Source organism: Thermobia domestica, chromosome 13 (genome assembly GCF_964235325.1).
Source record: "Thermobia domestica chromosome 13, izTheDome1.hap1.1, whole genome shotgun sequence".
Classification (NCBI taxonomy): domain Eukaryota; kingdom Metazoa; phylum Arthropoda; class Insecta; order Zygentoma; family Lepismatidae; genus Thermobia; species Thermobia domestica.
In genome coordinates this window covers 174,864,033-174,886,209 of record NC_137466.1, presented here as the reverse complement: position 1 = coordinate 174,886,209, position 22,177 = coordinate 174,864,033, and the positions used below count along the sequence as shown (strand labels likewise).

The 22,177-nt window shown below is 34.7% G+C and overlaps 1 protein-coding gene across 2 annotated transcripts in view; it reads right to left on the bottom strand.

Annotated features, from left to right (window-relative positions):
• LOC145668772 (uncharacterized) overlaps positions 1–22,177 on the bottom strand; it is a 52,071-nt gene that overhangs the window by 3,318 nt on the left and 26,576 nt on the right. For both annotated transcript variants that reach the window (XM_081736932.1, XM_081736931.1), the window contains exons 3-5: positions 12,626–12,740; positions 3,683–3,835; positions 2,134–2,262 (exon numbers count right to left, since the gene is read on the bottom strand). In XM_081736932.1, coding sequence (XP_081593058.1) covers positions 2,134–2,262; positions 3,683–3,835; positions 12,626–12,740 — 397 coding nt within the window. The remainder of the gene's footprint in view (positions 1–2,133; positions 2,263–3,682; positions 3,836–12,625; positions 12,741–22,177) is intronic.

The window sequence follows — 22,177 nt, the reverse complement described above, 5'->3', positions numbered from 1 at the left end:
TGAGCAACTGATAAATTTGCTCCAATTCGTGATATTTGGGAGCAATTTATAGAAATCTCTAAATCTTTGTATACTCCCTCTGAGTACGTTACAATAGATGAGCAGCTTCTAGGATTCAGAGGACGATGTTCCTTCAGAGTCTATATGAGAAATAAATCCGATAAGTATGGGTTAAAACTAGCGATGATGAATGGCGCGAAAACATTTTATATGCTAAATGCGAAACCATATGTAGGGAAAGTTACAACTCCTAATAGAGAACCAATACCTTCTTACTATGTAAGAACTTTGAGCGAACCAATTCATGGAACCAGTAGAAACATAACGGTAGACAATCGGTTTAGCTCTGTGCCTTTATTTCAGCAAATGCTTCAAGAACATCCAAATAACAATGGTTGGAACCTTGAAGTCAAATAAACCAGAAATACCTCCATCATTTACCGCAACGAAACCACAAGGTACTTCATACTTTGCATTTGATAGTAACAAGATGCTCATGTCATATTCTCCCCAAAACAACAAAAACGTATTACTGCTGTCTTCTATGCATCTAAGCAAGGAAGTTGATGAAGCTGCTAAGAAACTGCAAGTTATACTGTTTTACAACGCAACGAAAGGAGGCATTGACGCATTTGGCCAATTATGTCATTCGTATACAGTGTCGAGAACTAAGCGCTGGTAGCTACGAATATGGTATGGAATGATGGACCAAAGTGCCGTAAACGCCATGATCCTTTACAATTTGGGGATGCAAAACACAAAGACGCGGAGAAGGAAGTTTTTAATGGAGCTACCTTTGTCAATGATTAAGCCATTTCTCCAAGCCAAACTTGAAATTCCAACACTCAGGCGCAGTATCCGCAACGCGATTTGTGAAATACTGTACTAGGAGTGCAAAATATTCAACCAGTGCCAACACCCGAAGCAGAACCGGCTCTTCAGAGGCGTTGTAGCTTCTGTTCCCGCACATGAGATAGAAAAGCAAAAACTATATGCATTTCCTGCCAAAGGTATACATGAGATGAACATAGAGTAAAACTTTGCTATGAATGCCAAGACTAAAATGTCGTGAATGCAAACTAAAAATGTTAACAAATAGTTTGCTTGAGTAAGATGATATAATGTATCAATTAACAACTTTGGTATGTTTCTAGGAAATTTATGCATGTTATATTATATTACTCTTTATTATATATTACACTTTATATATTATATAAAGTGTATTATATTACACTTTATATTATGTTACTTTGTATTATGTACACTTTATATTATGTTACTTTGTATTATATTACACTTTATATTATGCATGTTAAGTTCGTTATTACCAACCTAACTCACTTACAAATAGTTTTGTTTTCATATTCGAAATTACCTTGCAAAATTCGCAAAAAAATCGCATATATTTTTTCATATAATATAAAATTATATTATATAATAATTTCATATAATATAAATATTGCTTAAAATGAAATAAAAATATACAAACTCAAGAGCAATCGGTTAAAGACAAATAACAATTAGTCTAATAATAACGAAAATAATTACAACTTATTCTGCAATCAATTAAGTGATCTGCTTTGTAACATCCCAGAGTGTCTACTACGTTGGCATTTATCAAGTGTGTCTCCTAAGGGTTAATATATTATCGGAGCCTAACCTAAGACCACACACATAAATCTCAAATTTATTTTACTTGTATAGTTTAAAAAATGTTTTTATTCACAATTTAAGAAATATAGTATAGAAAGATCTAAAAGAAACCTTATATGTAATATAATAAAAATATATTTAAAATGCAAAAGAGAAACTTGCAATAAATATAATTTGCAATTAAGCCGATCGAACTCATGCATTTTGAAATACTTATACAAGAATAAGAAGATAGCTGAGAATATTGCAATGCCTGAAAAGTAGCTTTTTTATCATTACGTGGTTGTTTTGCAGTAAACTTACGCAAGAAAGTAGTTATTTTGGAACAAATTGTTTACAAGAACAGATTGCGTGTAATAAAAGTTAGAAAATGTGCAGATTGATAACTTACAAATGAACATAATTCAGTCTTTCTCAGACAGTTGTAGAGTGTAGAAAGAGAGAGCTATGTACATAAGCATGGAGACATCGCCTATTCACCTAGCTGTATATCACTGCCTTTCCTGTACGTTGGACTAGGACAAGAGCTGAACGTTGCAACACTCAGAGCTTCTGACTGGGCAAGACTTTCCGTGTCCGATTTGAATTCAGCACGGATTCTATCCAACGCTGGAAACAGAATTAAACATAAGAAAATTGTTAATATCTATTATATATAGTGCAGAAAAAATGCAAAATATGATAAAGTAATCAAGTATGATTGTACTGCTGTGACTGGATTATGAACTTTTTTTCATCTTATAACAATTTAACACTGCAACGTTGTTATGTAAGTAGATTTAATCGTTATTAGGACTGATATATTAATTTTCGACAAAAAGAAAGGAATTCCAAAATAAACCTAACTTTTGGAATGAAAAGTAAGATTTAAACAAAATCGACATAAAATCCAAGTTTTTGAACGAAAATGGAAGATTTGGAAAAAGAAATTTCGTCACAGGAAAAGTGTTTCAGGAGGAAAATGAGTACTAAAAAACTGAAAACTATAATAACAATAATAAAATACTAGGTAAAAATACCGTAATTTAAACACTGTAAAATGATGGTTCAATTATTTGCAACTAACGGCAAGTGTATGTATAATTTGTTTCAATTCTGTCACAACTAAAGAATTAGAAAGACACGACAAGAGAAGTCGGTTGTCAGCAGCGTAGATTGACAGAGTGATAGAAAGTTATTGTTTTAATGTTCCTAAATCCCAGAATCGCTTGAGTTCAATTTTTGTATTTTTCCTTCTTATGCAACACCGAGGTCATAAAGAACATAGGCTTCGAATCACAATTGGGACTTGCGTCGAGTGGAGTTTGCATGTGCACAGATCACGCAAACTCAAACCTCACGGTAGAAGTCGTTTCTCATTAAATAGGGTTAAAGCATCATTCGCCATCAGCCTCAAAATTGGTATCCCGTCCATGAGATGTGTTAAAGAACAAAATATATCTGCTACGTAAAATAATACTATAAGTCTGGAAAGAAAACCATAAAACATTTCTAAATAACAAAAGGCATATTTTTAGGAGAATAGCCTAAGAATTAAGAAAAAACATAATCTGGCAGGCCAATCACGATTTTAAAGTTCCACACACCGACAGAAAAATATGATTTATAATTACGTATAAAATGTTCCATTTAAGGGTAAATATAAAATTAGGTGTCGCATTTTTCAATATGCAAACTCAAATTCGTCATTTCAGTACTTAAGAAAGGACAAAATTTTGTACATAGAGTTTCAAATTCATATTTCAAAAACTAATAAGATCAGACACAAATAGAAATTTATCAACTTAAAAATTGTTAAAAACTAATATATGGATGAAATCCACTGAAACGAGCCCCTAAAACATTTTTTCCAATATTTTTCTGTACACTAGAACAAAAGGCACAGAATAATCATTTTTCTATTCTTTTAAATTCAAAATGTGTGCAAGAATATAGGTTTATAACACTATCAGGTTAAAGTTTTATTACGAAAATTTCTAGGAAAATAAAATATGTTAAGTGTGGTTGAAAAACATATGTATTAAGATACCTCTTTTTAAATCCATTTCGTCCATTTCAGCATTTTGTATCATCCGAAGTTGCTTTCGAAATTTCTTCGTGATTTGTTTGCGTACATAGTCAGCTTCAATCTCTTGTTTTGTGCGAGGAATTCGGAAACGGCAACAGCAGCAAACGAAAATAACTGAAATAGTGCTGGCTATTAGTGAAAAAAATATATATTGACTTTCATTAAGGTTAAACAATTAGACAAAACGTCCACAAAAATAATTGACTATTCACTGCAGTACATAATGTTTACCTACCCTTAATAAGTAAATTATTACCTATACATATTACGGATTGTATTGCAAGAACAACTTAATGTGAATATAGGCCTACTTGTAGCAGAATGAAACAATTTATTTCTAAACGTCTGTAAAAAATAAGGTTACCATATAAAATATTCTATCTATGATTGTGATATAAAAAGATTTTACTAGGAAGTTGGGACACCAAAATATTCCAGTTTTGGAAGATTATTTAAGGACGTTTCGTATTTTATACAAGTTATTTAAGTAAGCGTACATTTTTCAATAAGTAATCGTGCTAATTCAGAAGTAAAAATGCTCCGCCTTATGCAGAGTCGTTTTGACGCGTGATTAACATCATACTAAAAGACTGACTACTGCAGGAAATATATGTTAGTCGAACTCTTTAGTATGGCACTAATTACGTGTGAGAACGACTCTGCATAAGGCCTACTATTTTTTTTTTTTTTAAGAATTTCTATTCATTGTCTTTTTTAAAATGCAATAATATATTATTCGTATGTGGGACATTGTTTTTTTGAGAATTCTATTTTCTTTTTCCAGTAGGTAATTTACAATTAAAATTCAATTGTATAACATACACATCACTTCAACTAATCGATTCTTTACGTTAGTGCTGGTCATAATTGAAAAAAAAAAAAAAAACGAAAATTTAGCAGTTTAAAATTAAGAAATAAAGATATGAAAGAAATGATTAGATTTAAAAGACTTGTCAGAAAAGGTAATGGTTGACAATTAAAAATAACTTCAAAATTTATTTATTAAAATTAGAATTTAAAAACGACAATTTTCTCATTAGTGTAGAACACGGGTTAATTGATTGATTGTTATAAATTAGGAGTCTTCAGGGAAGCTAATTATCCCCGTCACGATAAGACCAATGTAGAGTTATAAAAGTTAACAAAATATAATAGATAAAATTTAGGTATGAGAAAATTAATCGATTATTAGAAAAAGTTGACCAAGACACTTCTGCCTAATACAAAAGAATACTTGATCATTTTAAGTGTTTTGTTATTCCGGAGAAATCAGGCACGTCAACTATGAAAATATTCCGTAATCCGTTAAAAGTTTCTTTTCTTTGAGGAAATGAGATTGACCCTGATTTGAAGACGAGAAGTTTTACAAAGTAGCGGCAAAATAATCTATTACAGAACGACAAAGATAATTTCATATAATCTTTTTGAGAAATATATAACGATTATTTTTTTAATAAAAATTTGTTTATCATCTTTTTAAGACAATACATATATGATTTACAATTTTACTAACATCAAGAACGCTTAAACTCTTCTCTGTCCCTTTACTTTCTTATTCGCCTGTTCTACGTGTCTCTTGTTTCGCTCTGCTGGCCTCAGAAAGCTTCCTAATATACATGACTCCTCGAATTGCTACCCGTTCAGCATGATCGGAGATATTTTCCAAGAAACCACAGCTCGCATACACACCTTTGTTCCCATACTATTTGGCAGGCAATACTAACTGCTTTAAATGGCTCCAACAGATCATGTTATGTCACTATCTTGACGTACGGTACAGCATTCTGCCGTAATTTTTTTTTATATAAACTTATGGACTGTGAGCTGTCACTCCCTACTCCTTGCTCGGTTGTTACATAAATCGTTGCACCAATGATTTGTTTTTACTTAAAACCTCCCTGCTCTGCAATCACAGAAGAAAGACCTCTTCTAGGTCTTTACCGATGGGTTACGTTCCCATAATAGCCGACACGTTTCCACGTTGAATGGCTATGCTAATGCGTTGAATCAGGAAAGATTTTGCTCGAGTATCTCCTGATTTAATTGATAGACGGTGGCTGATTTTATTTATAAATTTGAGGTCGCCTTCTTCCCAAGAACCGCTAGACTCAATTGCTATTGCAACAAATTAATAGTTATCGAGTAGATTACCATATTTATTCCTTTTTTCTTTTGCTCTTCGAGCAGCTAAGAGTCCAGCTTGTACTGAGGAATATTGAAGGTTGGAGGGGCATAAGTATCTGAACATGTGAAACCCCAAATCAATGCCTTTCCTTTTTTCCATAGTACTAATGTCATATAATCAGGTCTTTTTCCGTCTGAACGGCTACATCCATTTGGTTCCCTCACTGCTGGAAGCCCCGCAGATATTAAAGCTCTTAATATTATATCATTCACACTTGAGTGACGTGGATGTCTGCCGGCGGTGCTTTTGCACGACAAACCGTGTAATCCTTTTTTATCTACTAAGGTGTTGCAATTGGGGCAGTGGTGTGGTTCACATATATCTGCTCCCAACCGTAGAGCGACGGATACTCGGAAACTCTCATTGGATAGATGTAGGCCCAGAGAAGGTGATGGTAGAGCTTGAAGCCATGCACCGTTTTCAGAGGACATGACCGCGAGAAGCCTGGCCTTATCTTCAATGTTATTTGTAGTCTGCAATAAAGAAGCTACATGGTAATTAACGATGGGCTCGTCCCAGGCCGACTGATTGTTACTAATTTATTTAATTCTTATTAACCAAAAATTAACGAAATTTTTAATATTGGTTAATGTATTCTCTATTTTTAATGAATTAATTGCAAGTCAGGTACTAGGTAAAAAAAAAATTGAAAAGACATCCAAGTATGTCAAATGTTTACTTTGAACTTTTAATAAAGTTATGACGGGATAAATTTATAGCATGCTCACATAAAAATTCCAAATTCCCAGAAATGTGCGACTTCAGGAATTTAAGAAGATTAAATACACTTGATTAAAAGAGTTCAAAAGACTGTCAAGTAAGAAAGACACACGTTGCATTTAACTAAATCTTTGGTTCGATTTACCAATACCAAGAGCTGCGATTTACGATAATTCGGAAAACCTAAGTGTCTATTCTTCAAGTCTTTTCCTTACAAACTATGACAGAATATGTTCATGTTTTCTAGAAATGACCTTGGTTAGAAACTTCATATTTCACAATTATTTCTCATTTTGATTACAAGAAATAACTTTGACAATAAAATGAATGTGGAAATTGAGAAATCTAGCTTCATTATACAAATTCTAATTTCATCAAACCTTTTTTTTTTTTTTTTAAACTCCTGTCCAACGAAGTTATTAAGCAGGATAACAATGTTGTAACAGTATAATACCCCTTTTTATATGAATAAATTCGCTCATAAAATGTCACATTTTAGAAAATAAATACCTTAAGGATTTACGCAAACAATATTTTAGTTTATTAATTTTCTCAAATTACAACCTACATTAATTGCGGATACTAAAAAGGAAGGCTACTATGAAGACTATAGAGTAAAAATGGAGGATGTCATAAAATTTATTGTGAGAACAGAGATAATTCGAACACTTGGTTACAAGTTTAGGTAGGTACTCTTCTGTTTATTATAATGTAAATGTAGAAAATATGTAAGCTTACTATACGTATGAGATAAACTGATTGAGTTTAGCTATTCAAGTAAGGAAGCACTAACCTTTCAATATAAATAGAGATGCAAGGGTTCGGAAAAAAACCGGCTTTTTTGAAAAAAAAAACGGCTTTTTTGAAAAAAACTCGGTTTTTTCTGCTTCGCTTTTTTGCTTGGGAAATTTTGGGCTTTTTTCAAAATTCTGCTTTAAATTGATAAAGCAGACTTTGTTTCGCTTCTCTATAACACAAAAAGTCATTTAGTTAGTGGTTGATGCTGATAATAATATAAAACCTTGAAAATAAACCATGAATTTCGAAAAGATATTTCAAACAATTTTACTTCAACATATTTACATTATGAATTCCAAAGGATTAACCAATGTATATAATAAGAAGTTTTTAACTTCCTATATAGAAAAGTAAGCAGAGTTGGAAAGAACCATGGTTGTTTTTGAAAATGCCAAAAACCCGTTTTTGGGGGGATGTTTAAACCAGGTTTTCTTGGTTTAAACCAGGCTGTTTTGGTTTAAACCAGGTTTTATGATTTACATATTTTGCTTTATGTGTTTATATTACATATTCACAGAAATAAGTTTGTGTCGCCTTGGTGTTGTTATGCAACAGCGGGGTTATGCTAGAAGAAGTCCCATAAGCTTAAAGAAGTCCGGTCAGTAAATGTCTTAAATTGAGAAGCTTCCGCCCTAGCCATCGGGAAAATCCCGTCGTTACTTGAAATGTAAAACAATAACGGAAAATCCTGTTATTGCTTTGCATGTAAAATTTAAAGATCAACGTATCATAATTAGTACGCTAAAACTGAGGTATTAAATTACAAATTTAGTATGTAGATATCATTGAAAGTCCAATCAGAGCTAATGTTGGAAGCTACGTAGGCAATCGATAAATTTTGCCAATTTCTATCAATATATTTAAGCAATCTTGGCTTCTTTATAAAACAACAGGCATTTAGGCATGCAGAAATATACAATTTGGTTTCGTTTCGTATGTTTAGGCTTAACATCCTTACGTAATACCGAGGTTATAAAGGAGAAGACTTTCGCTTAAAGTGACATCCGAACCGCTACTTGGTTTACGCATGAAAGAAGGGTTGTGGTTCGACCGAGAATTGAACATGGGACACCTTGATTAAAAGATGAAAAGGAAATAAAACTAATGCAGATGGTTTGATATGTAGAAACGTCACCATGAAGTTTACACGATTCGCATTTTTCGTTCTTTTTATTTTTTTTGGTATAAACCAGTTATTAAAAAAAAAAGTTGGTGTAAACCAGCCAACCCTAAAAGTAAACACTTCTTTTAAAAAAATAAACAAATAACTAGCAAAATTGTATGTAGTATTTTTACTCCAAAATATTCCATACCCTCTTTTTGAAACAAAATAAAATTAAAATAAAACATAAGAGAAATATTAGGCTGCACATCTAGAGCGTTTGGTTCTGTATATTCTTGAAATTATACAGTTAAGTTTTACATAACCACCATCACGGTTTACCCAATCCTCAAGTTTTCTTAATTTTTAACAAGATGGATTCAACATATCATTACGGAACTCCCCCCCCCCAAAAAAAGGACTACGGAATATATTTAAGTTAAGCTAAATACAACTGCACAACAAACATGACTGAGTGGTTAGCTTTTGCGCTTCTATCGGGAAGTCCGGGATTCAACCCAGCATTCGACCATTCTGGCAAAGCTTTTCTTCATTCCATCTGTGAATGTAGAAATAGTGCGTGTACTGTGAGTTGGCCGTATCCTTTCTCATTGTTTTTAAATCGTTATTATTACTAATTACCAACAGTAACGGTTTTTGCGAAGGTTAAGGGGGGCGGTCTTTTGGACTGAAACCTGTTCCCCAAAGTTACGGAATGTCTGCAACAAACGAAATATCTATTAGTTATGACTTTACTCATAAACTTCAAGCACCTCCCAAATAAAATTCGGACTTTTTAGAAAACGAGACAATCAGAGAAACCCTTCCTAAAGTACTTTTCTAAATCCGCTACTGATTATTTGTATAAATTGGTATTCAAGATTGTGTCTGGAAAATTATTGCTAAATCCAGGGGTGTAGCCAGCAGGTTTGTGTAGGGGGGGCCAGCTACAATGTACAAAGCCAAAAAAAAATGTGTTGCTGCTAGTGTTTTTGAGGCCTGAAAGAAAGGAAAATTTTGGATTCCTTCTGGAAGACTAAAACACTATTTTAGCTTATTATTATTATTATTATTATTATTATTATTATTATTATTATTATTATTATTATTATTATTATTATTATTATTATTATTATTATTTATTATTATCCATAAATTATATTCAAGATAGTTTTTATTATGCTTAATCAAGAACTACTGCCCAGGACCAAACGCTATACTTTTGTGCATAACTATAAAGGTAACCAAGAAAGTTCTGTCCCTTTTCGTGGAGGTCTGTGTTCAATTGAACCTCACACTGTGAGTTGAATGCAAGTGGAGATAAGGCGAACGTCAGTGGTTGGTGTGGGTATATCCAACATACTACCTGGTTGTGGCAATTCAGCCACACAGTGAACTTGCGTAAAGGCAGAGGGAACATGGGACATCCACAGAGCGTCATAAGAGCATGTATGCTGAACGTGTTCAAAAGGAGGTCAAACGCCGCTATAGCGGGACAGAAGATATGCCAGGCCTTTGGTGAGGCTGTCGTGACGACGCGGACATTGCAGCGATGGTTTAACAAGTTTAAGAACGACGACGAAACACCAGAAAACACCACGTGCCAGAAGACCAACACATGTACAAAGAGGAACTGGGACTACAATTCAGTATGTGGTGAAACCATTCAGCAGCACATCCATCAACTTGTGAAGCACTACAAGTTGGGTCGATGGGTCTCTCATATTTTGACTCCGGGCCAGAAGGCAACGCGGCAGTCGCCTGTGTTGATTTACTGCTTCGGAGCCATTTCTGGACAGGGCGTTGACATGTGATAAAAAGTGTGTCCTATACGAAGCTCCACGGTGCCGTCATCATTGGTTAGCATCGCATGAACCGATTTCAAAACAGCAGAAACCAGCACTGTACCAGAAGAAGGTCCTTCTGTGTGTTTGGTGCATCGTGCATCGGGAACTGCTACCAGCTGGTCAGAGTATTAATGCAACTGTGTACTGTCAGCAGTTGAGCTGTGCTCAACAAAAACTCAAAACTCTGGAGCCGTCACTTCTGAATTGCAAATGGGTCCTCGTTTACGGGACAACGCTAAGTCCTACGTGGCTAGGATGACTCAGGACACCATTTTCCGCCTTGGATGGGAAACAATATTGCAACCACTATATTCCCCGGGTATTGCACCGTCCGATTATCACTTGTTCCATTCTTTGGACAATCACCTTAGAGGACGCCAGTTCAAATCCCTAGTAAAAGTCCAAAATGCACCTGATACTTTCTTCGTTTCACGGCCCACCAAGTTCTACCGCGATGGATTGCATGGCCTTCCAGAACGATTTCAGAAGGTCGTCGATGCTGATGGGGACTATTTTTGATCTTCTAGGTTAGGTGACATATCGATGTTCGAAGGTGGTGGGTGAAAAAGCAACAAAACTTTTCTTGGTTACCTTTATATTTAAATTTAAGACCTTGTGTACAGAACCTATCTACACAAGATTGATTTTCTTTGAAATTTCACTTAATTTCTTTACGGTTTCCTGACAAAAATATTTATTTATTATTCGTGACTAAAAAACATAATTATTTTATTACACTGAGTAGAAATAAAAGAGAGAGCGAATGAAATCCAAATTGAATAAAAGCATTGTTTCTCACCTAATTTTCTATCCTCTAAGTCTTTTAAAACATTTGTTAAAGCATGTAAAATATAATGTACTTACAAATCAGTTTAGTACCTTTGTTTTATGGCTGTATTTGTAGTACCTTGTCAAAACATTTGTCTTCAAACTGTCAAATATAAATCGCAGTAAATTGTGTAATCTGCTGTCACAAAAAGTATCCTATTTTTCGATCGATATAAGGAAGAGATACTATACTATTTTTCGATCGGTATGGAAAAACAATATTTCTCCATACTATTTTACCATAAATTATTAATTGTCAATAAACTTTGTTACTTTTAAATGAATGAAGCGAGATAATTTTACTATGATGTTTTAAAAGCTGGTCATTCGGGGGGCCAGGAAACCATTTGGGGGGGCCTGGCCCCGATGGGCTCCCCCTTGGCTACACCCCTGGCTAAATCGCTGCACAGCTATAGTATAACAGAAATGTGGAATTACGGTTTGACGGATATATTGAAAAAGTACGCTTTGACGAATATATAGAAAAAAGGAAGTTTAACTTTTGCTCTAGAAGCTAGAGTACTAAGCTCTTAGAAATGAAACACGGATGACAAATTGAAATGATCTAGAGAAGAAAAAATGTCGATAACTCAAAAGTTAAAATAAAGTTAAATAGCCTCTAAAATTGCCTCAAATACTACATTCTTCATGTTAGCTTTAATTCGTAAAAAATGTGCTCCATCCATCTTGATGGTGAATTTCAGAGCGAAATATCGCATTTAGGTCATGAAATTCTTATCTAACTATAGAGTATACTATAAGAAAGCTATTTAGATAGAAAAATCATGAAAATGAAAAAAGCCAAAATTTCCAATATTCTCGTTTTTTTTTCAAAAAAGCCGGCTTTTTATGTGAAAAAAACCATCGATTCAAAAAAGCCGGCTTTTTTGCATCTCTAAATATAAACTTTATTTATACTCACAGCTAGAAACAAAATCAATGTTTTCACCGAACACAAAGAAATAATCAATGATGCCAATCCAGAAAGAAAATTTTCCACTAGATTGTATCTGAAAAGTCTAAATTCCATACAACCCTTTCAATTTAAAATAGTATATGAGATCTGTGCTGTTTCAAAAACGAAACCTGATAGTTATAACAAAATATTTTTGAGTGAGGATAAGGAGTAATTGTTAGATAGGTTCAATAGATGCTTTAAAGTGAGTTTGTAGAAAAGAGACAAGAACCTCAAGGATGTGTGGAGGTTAAAAGCATTTGTTATAAGAACAAGAGATAAACAATTTCTCCAGGAATTTACACTACAAATTATTTTAAGAAGAAACGTTGCTCTCAAATTTAGGGGAAAACCCCCAATTTTGCAGCACTGAAAACAATTAGTTGTTGTTATGGTACTATAGCATCAAAAGAAGCATATAACTCAGTAACTGTCAGTAATTTTACCCCTCAAAAAATATGATATTTACCGATTGTGAGCAATCCTGCACAACAAAGAAACATAATCTGCCATACTTTGAATCCTCCAGCAACATGTTGCTCGAACCAGCCATCTCCATTTTCTGTTGCAGTTGTACTGCAATGCTGAAAAGAATATGCATTATTGTTATATTATTAATTCTAACTGAAACAATAGTACATGCATGTATAAATGCACATTTAAAATATATATTAATTATATGTTACACTGAATATACAAATTAGTTGATAATAAGGGTTATTTTTGTTTATGGTAGTCTTTCTCAAAATGCGGTCCACGGACCATAAGTAGTCCTAAAGATCTACCCTTAACCGAAAATACCAATTCTGGAATTTATGGACCTACTCCGGTTCTCCGTCATTCTTGTCATTCGAACATCTCTTTCCTTTTTCACAGGAGATCTTGCTTATTACACAGAGTATAGATTGGAATTGAAATTATAGCATGTTAAAAACTTTGAACATGCGGGGATTCGAGCCTTACAAATAACACTTCCCAAGTGTAACACTTCGATTTTGATAAAATTTGGAAGGTAGATACTACGCATAAAATAAACGAATACGTGTTTTTCTTTATTTTCTGCGAAAAAACAGATTTAGGGGCAAAACTCCCCACCCAAAATATTGAAAGTTGACGCCCCAAAGGCAAAAACAAGTAGATCAAAGTGAACGAAATTGTGCACAGATATTGTAGACGTAAAATAAGGGAATACGGGGTTCGTATTTTCCTGAAAAAAAAAAAGGTTAGGTGGGGCACGGATCCCTCCAAACCTTTAATCACGAAATATTAAAAGTGCTAGTAACAGTATGTCAGATGTGTGTAAAGGACATGAGGAATTACAACGAAACTTTGTGTATGAACAATACGCAAAAAATAAACGAATACGGTTTTTTTTTAATTTTCTGCGGCAAAACGGTTTTAGGGGACAAAAGCCCCCACCCAGAATTTTGAAAGTTGATGCCTGAAAGGCAAGAAGAAGTGGACCGAAGTGAATGAAATTGAGCACAGATGTTGTAGACAAAATAAGGACGTACGAGTTTCGTATTTTCCTGAAAAGAAATAACCTGTTGAGTGGACCGAGGCGTTAAGTGGCGGAAGGAGTGGACCGAAGCGAATAAAATTGTTTGTAGATATTAGATATCTAAAATAAGGCCTTTCGTGTTTCACAAGTGTCTCCATCCGATTTCTTCAAATTTGGCAGATCAACAACAAGCACAAACAGTATAGCGTATTTAGGAGTCACTTTTAACCCTTACAATGTTTTTCCGCATAAACAGAAACACGTGTCGATTAATTTCCTGTTTGCTGTTGATGGGTTAAATTTGAAGCAAAGCGCATAGGGACACTTGAGAAACACGAACGGCCTTATTTTAATAAGGTCTATACAATATCTATACACAATTTCATTTGCTTCGGTCCACTCCACTCCTTCCTGTGTTATCACGGCAATATTTATTTTTTCTCGGAGGAGGCCTAGGGCCCAGCACTGTTTTTCCGCACAAATTAAAACACGTTTCATTTATTGTTTTGCAAATTGTCTCTATACGAAGTTTCCTTGCAAGTCTCCATATTTTTTAGGAACTTCTTACGTATACTTATCTGCACTTTTGGTATTTCGTGATCAACGATTTAGAAGGTCCGTGCGCCACTCAACTGCTTTTTTCCAGGAAAATACGAAACCCAATTACCTCATTTTACGTCTAGAATATCTGCGCACAATTTTATTCAATTCGGTGCACTTCTTACATTTTGGGCCTCAAATTTCAAAATCTTGGCTGGGGCCTTTTGCCCCCTGATACCGTTTTTCCGCAGAAAATAAAAAACACATATTCGTTTATTATTATTATTATTATTATTATTATTATTATTATTATTATTATTATTATTATTATTATTATTATTTGCGTATTGTCTCTACACAATGTGTCGTTCCAATTCTTCATGTCATTTAACCACTTCTGATGTACTGTTATTAGCACTTTTGATATTTCACGATCAAAGTTTTGGAGGGGTCTATGTCCCACCTAGTGTTGTAAAATTTCCGGAAATTTTGAAACGATTGGTAAAAAATCGTTTTTTCGGTTTCTTTCCGGAAAATTGGAAAAAATTGGGAAAATAACAAAAATCTTTGTATTAGGTGAATTTTACTAGTAATGGAACCGTTTTTACTTTTTCAAATGCGTGAAAGTGTAAGTTGAGAAATTTCAATATTGCGAGTATCTAAAAAAAAAAAAGAACCAATCGAATATAAAACTGTTGTAATTATTTTTGAAAATTAATAATCTGCACTCTCCTTTATATGCCTTTTCGTCGTTTATTCGTGGTTGTGTATTAATTACAGGATTTTAACAGCTGCATACAAATCTACCACCATGAAGCGTTTCTGTTGCAACAAATAAGTCTCTTGAATGAAACTGAGTTCTTAATATGCTCTTTGATCTAGTGAAATTTTGTTAATTTTAACCAAATTTCTTCTTAAAAGAGAAAGCAGTAGGCAAATTACACTAATACTCATACACTAAAACATGAAATTAATATTATTTAATATTCTCATATCGACTTTTATATAAATTTTATATTCAAAATCCTATATGTAAACAAATATCTGTTTTCTAGTGTGACAAGTTATATGAAAATGAAAGTGACTATTTTTGTAACTTAACAACTTTTGAACCACCAGACCGATCTCGACAAAATTTACAACATAGATGGGGTTCGCAGGGGGGCGCAGTCGTATACTTTCGCCCCGAGCGCTGATTTTCCACGGTACGGCCCTGGATATGTATATAATGATTAAAAATGACCCATATTAGTGTTGAATCCATAGTTTTCGGGTTCAGTAACATGAACTGTGACACTTCCAATGAGGTTTAAATTTAAAAAATCAGGCTTGCAACTTAGGAGGAAGGGAAGATATAAAAAAAAAATGATTGAAAATAGCCTATATTAGTGTCGAATCCATAGTTTTCGGGATCGCTGAGGTGAACAGTGACACTTTCGATGCCGTTTAAATCCAAATTGATTCCCGCAAATTGGGGGAAGGGAAGATATATAAAAATGACGGAAAATTATCGATATCGAATTCATAGTTTTGGGTGCCGCTCAGATAAACAGTGACGCAGTGAATCCGAATTAGTGAAAATTGTTCACTTCCTGCTTTCTAGTTGTCCACATCTCAAAACTTTCCTAGTGTCCCTCATAAATCCAAACTCAGGCCCCCAACTTTAGAGAGAAAAAGATATAGAAATGATTGAAAATGGTCGATATTAGTATCGAATTCATAGTTTTCGGGGTCTTTGAGATGAACAGTGACACTTCCGATGCCGTTTAAATCCAAATTCAGCGCCGTCAATTGGGGCGAGGGGACGGATCCAGGATTTTCTGAGGGGGTGCACCAATAACTACCAGTCCACTGGATTTTTTTAAATGCCTTTAGGCATCTGTGATCTGTGATGTGGAGTGGAAATGCTGTGTCTGTTCTTGGTGAATCCTTGTGTTTCAACTTTTAGAAAATTGACTTAAACTATCGATTTTGCAAAACTTCCCTTTGATTTAAGACCAAATGGAAGCATGACAGCAAAAATTTTCGCAAAGTGCTGCTATTTTCACTCCTAGCTTCTTACTTTAGGTATATTTACAAAAAAAGGGGGTGCACGTGCACCTTTGCACCCACCTAAATAAGGCCATGTGTATATATACCCAGAATTTCCTGCTTTTTCCAGGCCTTCAGAACACTAGTCCCACCCAAACTTTTTTTTTTTTTTTTTTTAAGGAAAATCGAAACACGTATTCCATCATTTTATGTCTACAATATATGTGCACAATTTCATTCATTTCGGTTCACTTCTTCTGGCCTTTCGGGTGTCAACTTCCAAAAATTTGGATGCGGGCTTTTGCCTCTTAAAACCGTTTTTCGCAGAAAGTAAAAAAAAAAAACGTATTCGTTTAGTTTTTGTGTATTGTCCATACACAAAGTTTCGTTCCAATTAGTGATCAAAGATTTGGAGGGGTCCGTGCCCCACCTAACCGTTTTTTTTTTTTTCAGGAAAATACGAAACACGTATTCCCTCATTTTGCGTCTACAATATGTGTGCACAATTACGTTCACTTCTATCCACTTGTTTATGCCTTTCGGGTTTAAAATCCCAAAATTTGAGTGGGGTCTTTTACTCCCTAAAACCGCTTTTCCGCAGAAAAAAAAAACGTATTCGTTTATTTTTTGCGTATTGTCTCTACACAAAGTTTCGTTGCAATTCTTCATGTTCTTTACATACTCCTGACATACTGTTATTAGCACTTTTGATATTTCGTGATCAAAGGTTTGGAGGGGTCCATGTCCAACCTAACTTTTTTTTTTTTTTATAGGAAACTACGAAAACTATATCCCTTCATTTTACGTCCACAATATCTGTGCACAATTTTGTTCATTCTGTCCACTTGTTTTTTGCCTTTCTAGCGTCAAATTCCGAAATTTTGGACGGGGGCTTTTGCTCCCTAAAACAGCGTTTCCGCAGAAAATAAAAAAAAACACGTGTTCGTTTATTTCGTATGTAGTATCTACCTGCCAAATGTTATCAAAATCGGAGTATTGCACTTGGGATGCGTTACTTGTTAGTTAAAAAAAATAAAAATAGACGATCCGGTCAGAGATGGAGTGGGTCAGTGGGTCAAGTTTTCTGGGTGGGTCAGTGGGTCGTGGGTCAACAGCATGTGAACCACTGTGACCACCCACCGTGACCCACTGCGACTCACCACCCACCATGAACCACTGTGACCCACCACCCACCGTGACCCACTGTGACCCACCGCCCACCATGACCCACTGCGAGCAACCACTCACCGTAACCAACTGCGACCCACAGACTCAGTATAATCTACCGACCCTCTCTGCTCACTGCATTTTAGACAGTATCTTCTGAAGACTGATAAATTTGTCTCCGTTTTACTTTCAAGACCTTCATTTCCCTTTCTTTTCCATTTGTTTCTGTCTACTTACTTGAGGTGAGTATATCTAACCAAGTGAAAAAAGAACTTCAGGCACTTTTGGATATTGATATTTTTAATAGTAATAATAGCAATAGGACTTACACTACTACTTGGCTTTCGAGACCTGTGAGTTTTTAGAGCCAACTACTGGAAAAAATACATTTTTGAATCACTGTAATATATAAATTATTATATAAAAAACTGAATGTAACTATGTGTGCCTGATCATCACGGTCAAATTGCAAAGTCAAATGAATTTATTTTTGGTATATAGTTAGGCCTTAATCCAAATTGGGATATTATATTGCTTTTATTATAATGCATATTATCCTAAGGAGGTAGTGAGGATCCGAATTTTTGCGGAAAAAAAAATGAGTATCTCGCAAGCCGTTAAACTTACGGAGATGAAATTCAGTGTATTAACTCTTTATTGAAAATAAACAGTGTGTGTCCTAGCATTTTTTTAAATTCTCCTTTATGTGGGGGAGATTTCTATATATGGAAAATTGGTAGTGAGTTGGTTTGTAAAAATGATCGAAAACGATCGATGTTATTTAAGAAAAAAATTAGAAACAAAAAATACAGTGCTTGGCTTCATATATCCATTGCTTTCTGCTATAATAATTGCTGAAGCTTATGTTTATTATTTGGAGCGCTTACAGCACAGGGCAATCAACCCATAAAGTTGTGAGAAAAATAAGCATAAAATTTGTACTGTAAGCTTAATTACACGGAAATTTGAAGTTTGGATTGTATTCATAATTGTAAGGAAAATTTTACACTTTTTCTCCCTTTACGTTGGTCTACTTACTTTGATTTGAAACTTTGAAATTTCATCTTTTTTTCCACTGAAAAGTATCGATAATTCAACAAGGAAATAATTATACTATGATAATTTAATTGAAATTCATCGTAATTTGGCACATGGAAAACAGCAGTGTGGTAATTGAAGTTGAAGAAGGAGGGAAATTATCATTCAACTCTGAACACTTTCCAGGAACCTCGTTCCCTTTCGCTTTCTAGACGGGGGAGGGAACTTGGTAATGGTATCAAACCTTCATGTGTAATTACAAAAATTAAATTTATAAACAAATAAGAAATCATCAGTTTATCAGGCTTTAATTGAGAATTTATTCACAAGATTCCCTATCAAAGGCGTGGTAGATGAAGTTTCTGTTCTACATGAGTCGACATTACCAACTGACATGGTCGATATGGAAAAGATGTATAGTGATAGAGAGATGATACTTCTTGCTGAGTATTTCAAACCTAACCAAGAAAAATCGTTATCACACTTAAGTCTAACAAGCAGATTGTCGATGAGAAGTTGCAGAAATCGGGTAGAAATATTATCAATTTCCACGACAGAATGCGAACGGGAATTTCCCCTTATGAATTTACAGATGACTAATATTAGAAATACACTAAGTGCTCAAACATTGTCTAGCTTGTTGTTCATCAATGTTAATGGCCCACCGCTAGACAACCTCAAAGTAGACGAGCTAGTTATTTCTTGGCTGAAGGATGGACATCATTCCACTGCGGATGATTTACCGCCAAAAAGTTACCAACAGGAAATAAATCCGATTTCAGATTTGTTTTAAGGTGGAAAATTACGTGTTACGGAAAATGTATACTTGTATTATTAATGGCTTATTTGTGTTATTCAACTTTGTACCTAATTTTTAGTAAGTCTCTTCTTCGGTTTAGGTAAACTACTTTGAATAAATATTCATAATAATTGCAATTATGCATATTTGTAACTTAAATTTAACATGGTGTTTTAGTGATTACACAAATTACAATTATGAGCATACTTTATGGAGATGCTCTCACAGAGGGTAACCGAGCACCTTTATACCGTATGAACAACTGATTTTTCAAGTCTTTTGTGAGAAAAATACTGTGAACTGAAAAACATAACCTTTTCCATATTGTACAGGGGTATTTTCCTGCGAATAGAAGTTTCTTGTGGAATGCGTTCAGAAATTAACACTTGAAAGAATACTCTCTTAGTACAAGTATATTTTAGGCACACACTAATTTCCCCCCACCTCGAACTGTTTCAATTTCCTCACTGACAAACACTTTACCATTTTATACCTTAGGTCAGATCCACTGTTATTGTAACAGAGTGGTGCTTGAGCGATTGACTAGAAATTCAAACTCCGATTAGTGACAATTTCACAGTCTTGGTTTATTACAAGTTTAAACTCTTTAGTCAGTTTAGAAGAGGCCGTGGATCGTGTTCAGAGTTGATGACGATGGATTTTGGTGAGTCAGAGTAGGTCAAAGTGGATGAGAGTGGTTCATGGTGGGTGGTGGGTCAGAGTGGGTCACCGTGGTTGGTGGGTCAGTGGGTGGTGGGTCACCGAGGGTGGTGGGTCAGAGTGGGTCACTGTGGGTGGTGGGTCACACTGGGTGGTGGGTCATGGTAGGTCGTGGGTCAGAGTGGGTCATGGTGGGTGGTGGGTCGTGGGACGTGAGAAGTTTTCATTGACCCACTCCAACTCTGGATCCGGTAACCACTTGCTACGCTGACCAGTTACCCGATGTTGCAAAAAAAAAAAAAACAGCTAGTTTTAAACCTTTCATTTAGGATTAGTCCAGATACTAAGGTCTGTATGAAGATTCGATCATTAATTCAGTTACTCATCATTTCCTTCTTCAACTCAGAAGCAGATCAAATAGTCTTTTGTCAATCAAGGAAAGTGCATCGAAACGTTCCACAAGTGGAGGTTGAGTTTTAATATTTTGTTTCCCAACCTAGTAAGAAGAAAAATGGCAGACGTCACTTTTTAATTATTAAAATTGAATCTAGACGTCCAGGAATATTAGCTAGGTTTTCACATATTTTAAAATAAAGGTATTACATCTGTAACTTTTACCTTAATTTGTCACCTTTTCACGAAAGAATTGTAGGGTCGAAGCATCATACAAAACTACCAAGAGGCAGACCCACGTTCGACTCCGTCGTGTAATTTAATTTTCATCAAATTTAATTGTTTAGGTAATTGTTGTTGTAATTCTATTATAGCTTTATTATTATTATAAAGGATCTCATCATTTTTGTGGTGGAAAAATTAAAAATAAAGTGATCAGATGCAAAAAACTGAAAACGAAGTATGACATACATTCTTCATTTTACATAGCAGTATAATTAGATTGTTTACTTTCAAATATCTAGGATCAATATTAACAAACGAAAACCATATTCAAGAAGAAATTAAATGTCGACTAAAAGTAGGGAATTCGTGTTATTATTCAGTTCAAAATCTCTTGTCGTCGCGAATTCTGACGAGGAATTTGAAGCTTAAAATATATAAAACGATAATCATGTCTGTTGTTCTGTATGGTTGCGAAACATGGTCGCTTACTCGGAAGGAAGAACATAGATTGAAAGTATTTGAGAACAAGATCCTGAGACGAATATTCGGACCCAAGAGGAACGGGAATGGGGAATGGTGGGAACTTCATAACGAGGAACTACATAATTTATACGGTTTACCCAACATTGTTAGGGTCATCAAGTCTAGGAGGCTTAGATGGGCAGGTCATGTAGTCAGGATGGAAGAAAGTAAGAACGCTTTCAAAATCTTGACTGGAAGACCAACCGGAAAACGACCATTAGGAAGATCTAGGCGCAGATGAGAGGACAATATTAAGATGAATCTTGCAGAAATAGGAATACGAAATAGAAACTGGATCCAGTTGACTAAGGATAAACGTCAGTGGAGAGCTTTTATGAACGCGGCATTGAACCTTCGGCGTTATTTTGTTAGTTATAGGTAGATTATTTCAGAAGAGATAACTAATCCTGATTCCTGGCCCACGAATATAGTCTTTACCAAATTCTTTGGAGTTCTAACTAATGACAAAATAATGCAAGAAGGCAATAGAAAACAATGTATTCCAGAGATTAATGAAACCTCCGGAAACCCGACTCTTTACATTATGAATCAAGAACATGAATTCAAAGTGTTCTTTACTATCAGAATGTTAGAGAACTGGACACTAAAATTCAAGTCTTTTGTGATGAGTTGTAAACAAATAATTCTGATATAATCCAGGGGCGGATCCAGGACGGACTTCTGAGGAGGCGGTAGGTTGTAATACTGCTACTTAGAGCTACTTTTTAAGAGCTCCAAACTCTGTGATGGGTTTTATTTATATATAAAATAAGAAAGTTTCCACTTCTGGGGGGTGATTGCACCGATAACCCCTTCCTGGCTCCGCCCCTGATATAATTTGTATAAGAGAAACATGGTGTAAGAATGAATCCATCACATCAGCAGCAATTACGCAATAATAAGAAAAGATAGAAATACCAAAGACAGTTCTTAGGTAAATCGAATGAAGGGCGCTGTGTACTTCTTATTAGAAATAACATACAGTAAGAATTGTTACATATAGAAAACTTTGGGTTAGATACATTGTGAGTCACAGTTAAGTTTTTTCAAGAAGATGTAAGGATAGTTCTGCATTATGTACCTCAAGATGTAATTTACAATATGTTTTGTAAGTATATAGAAACTTAAACGATTTTGCTGCCTAT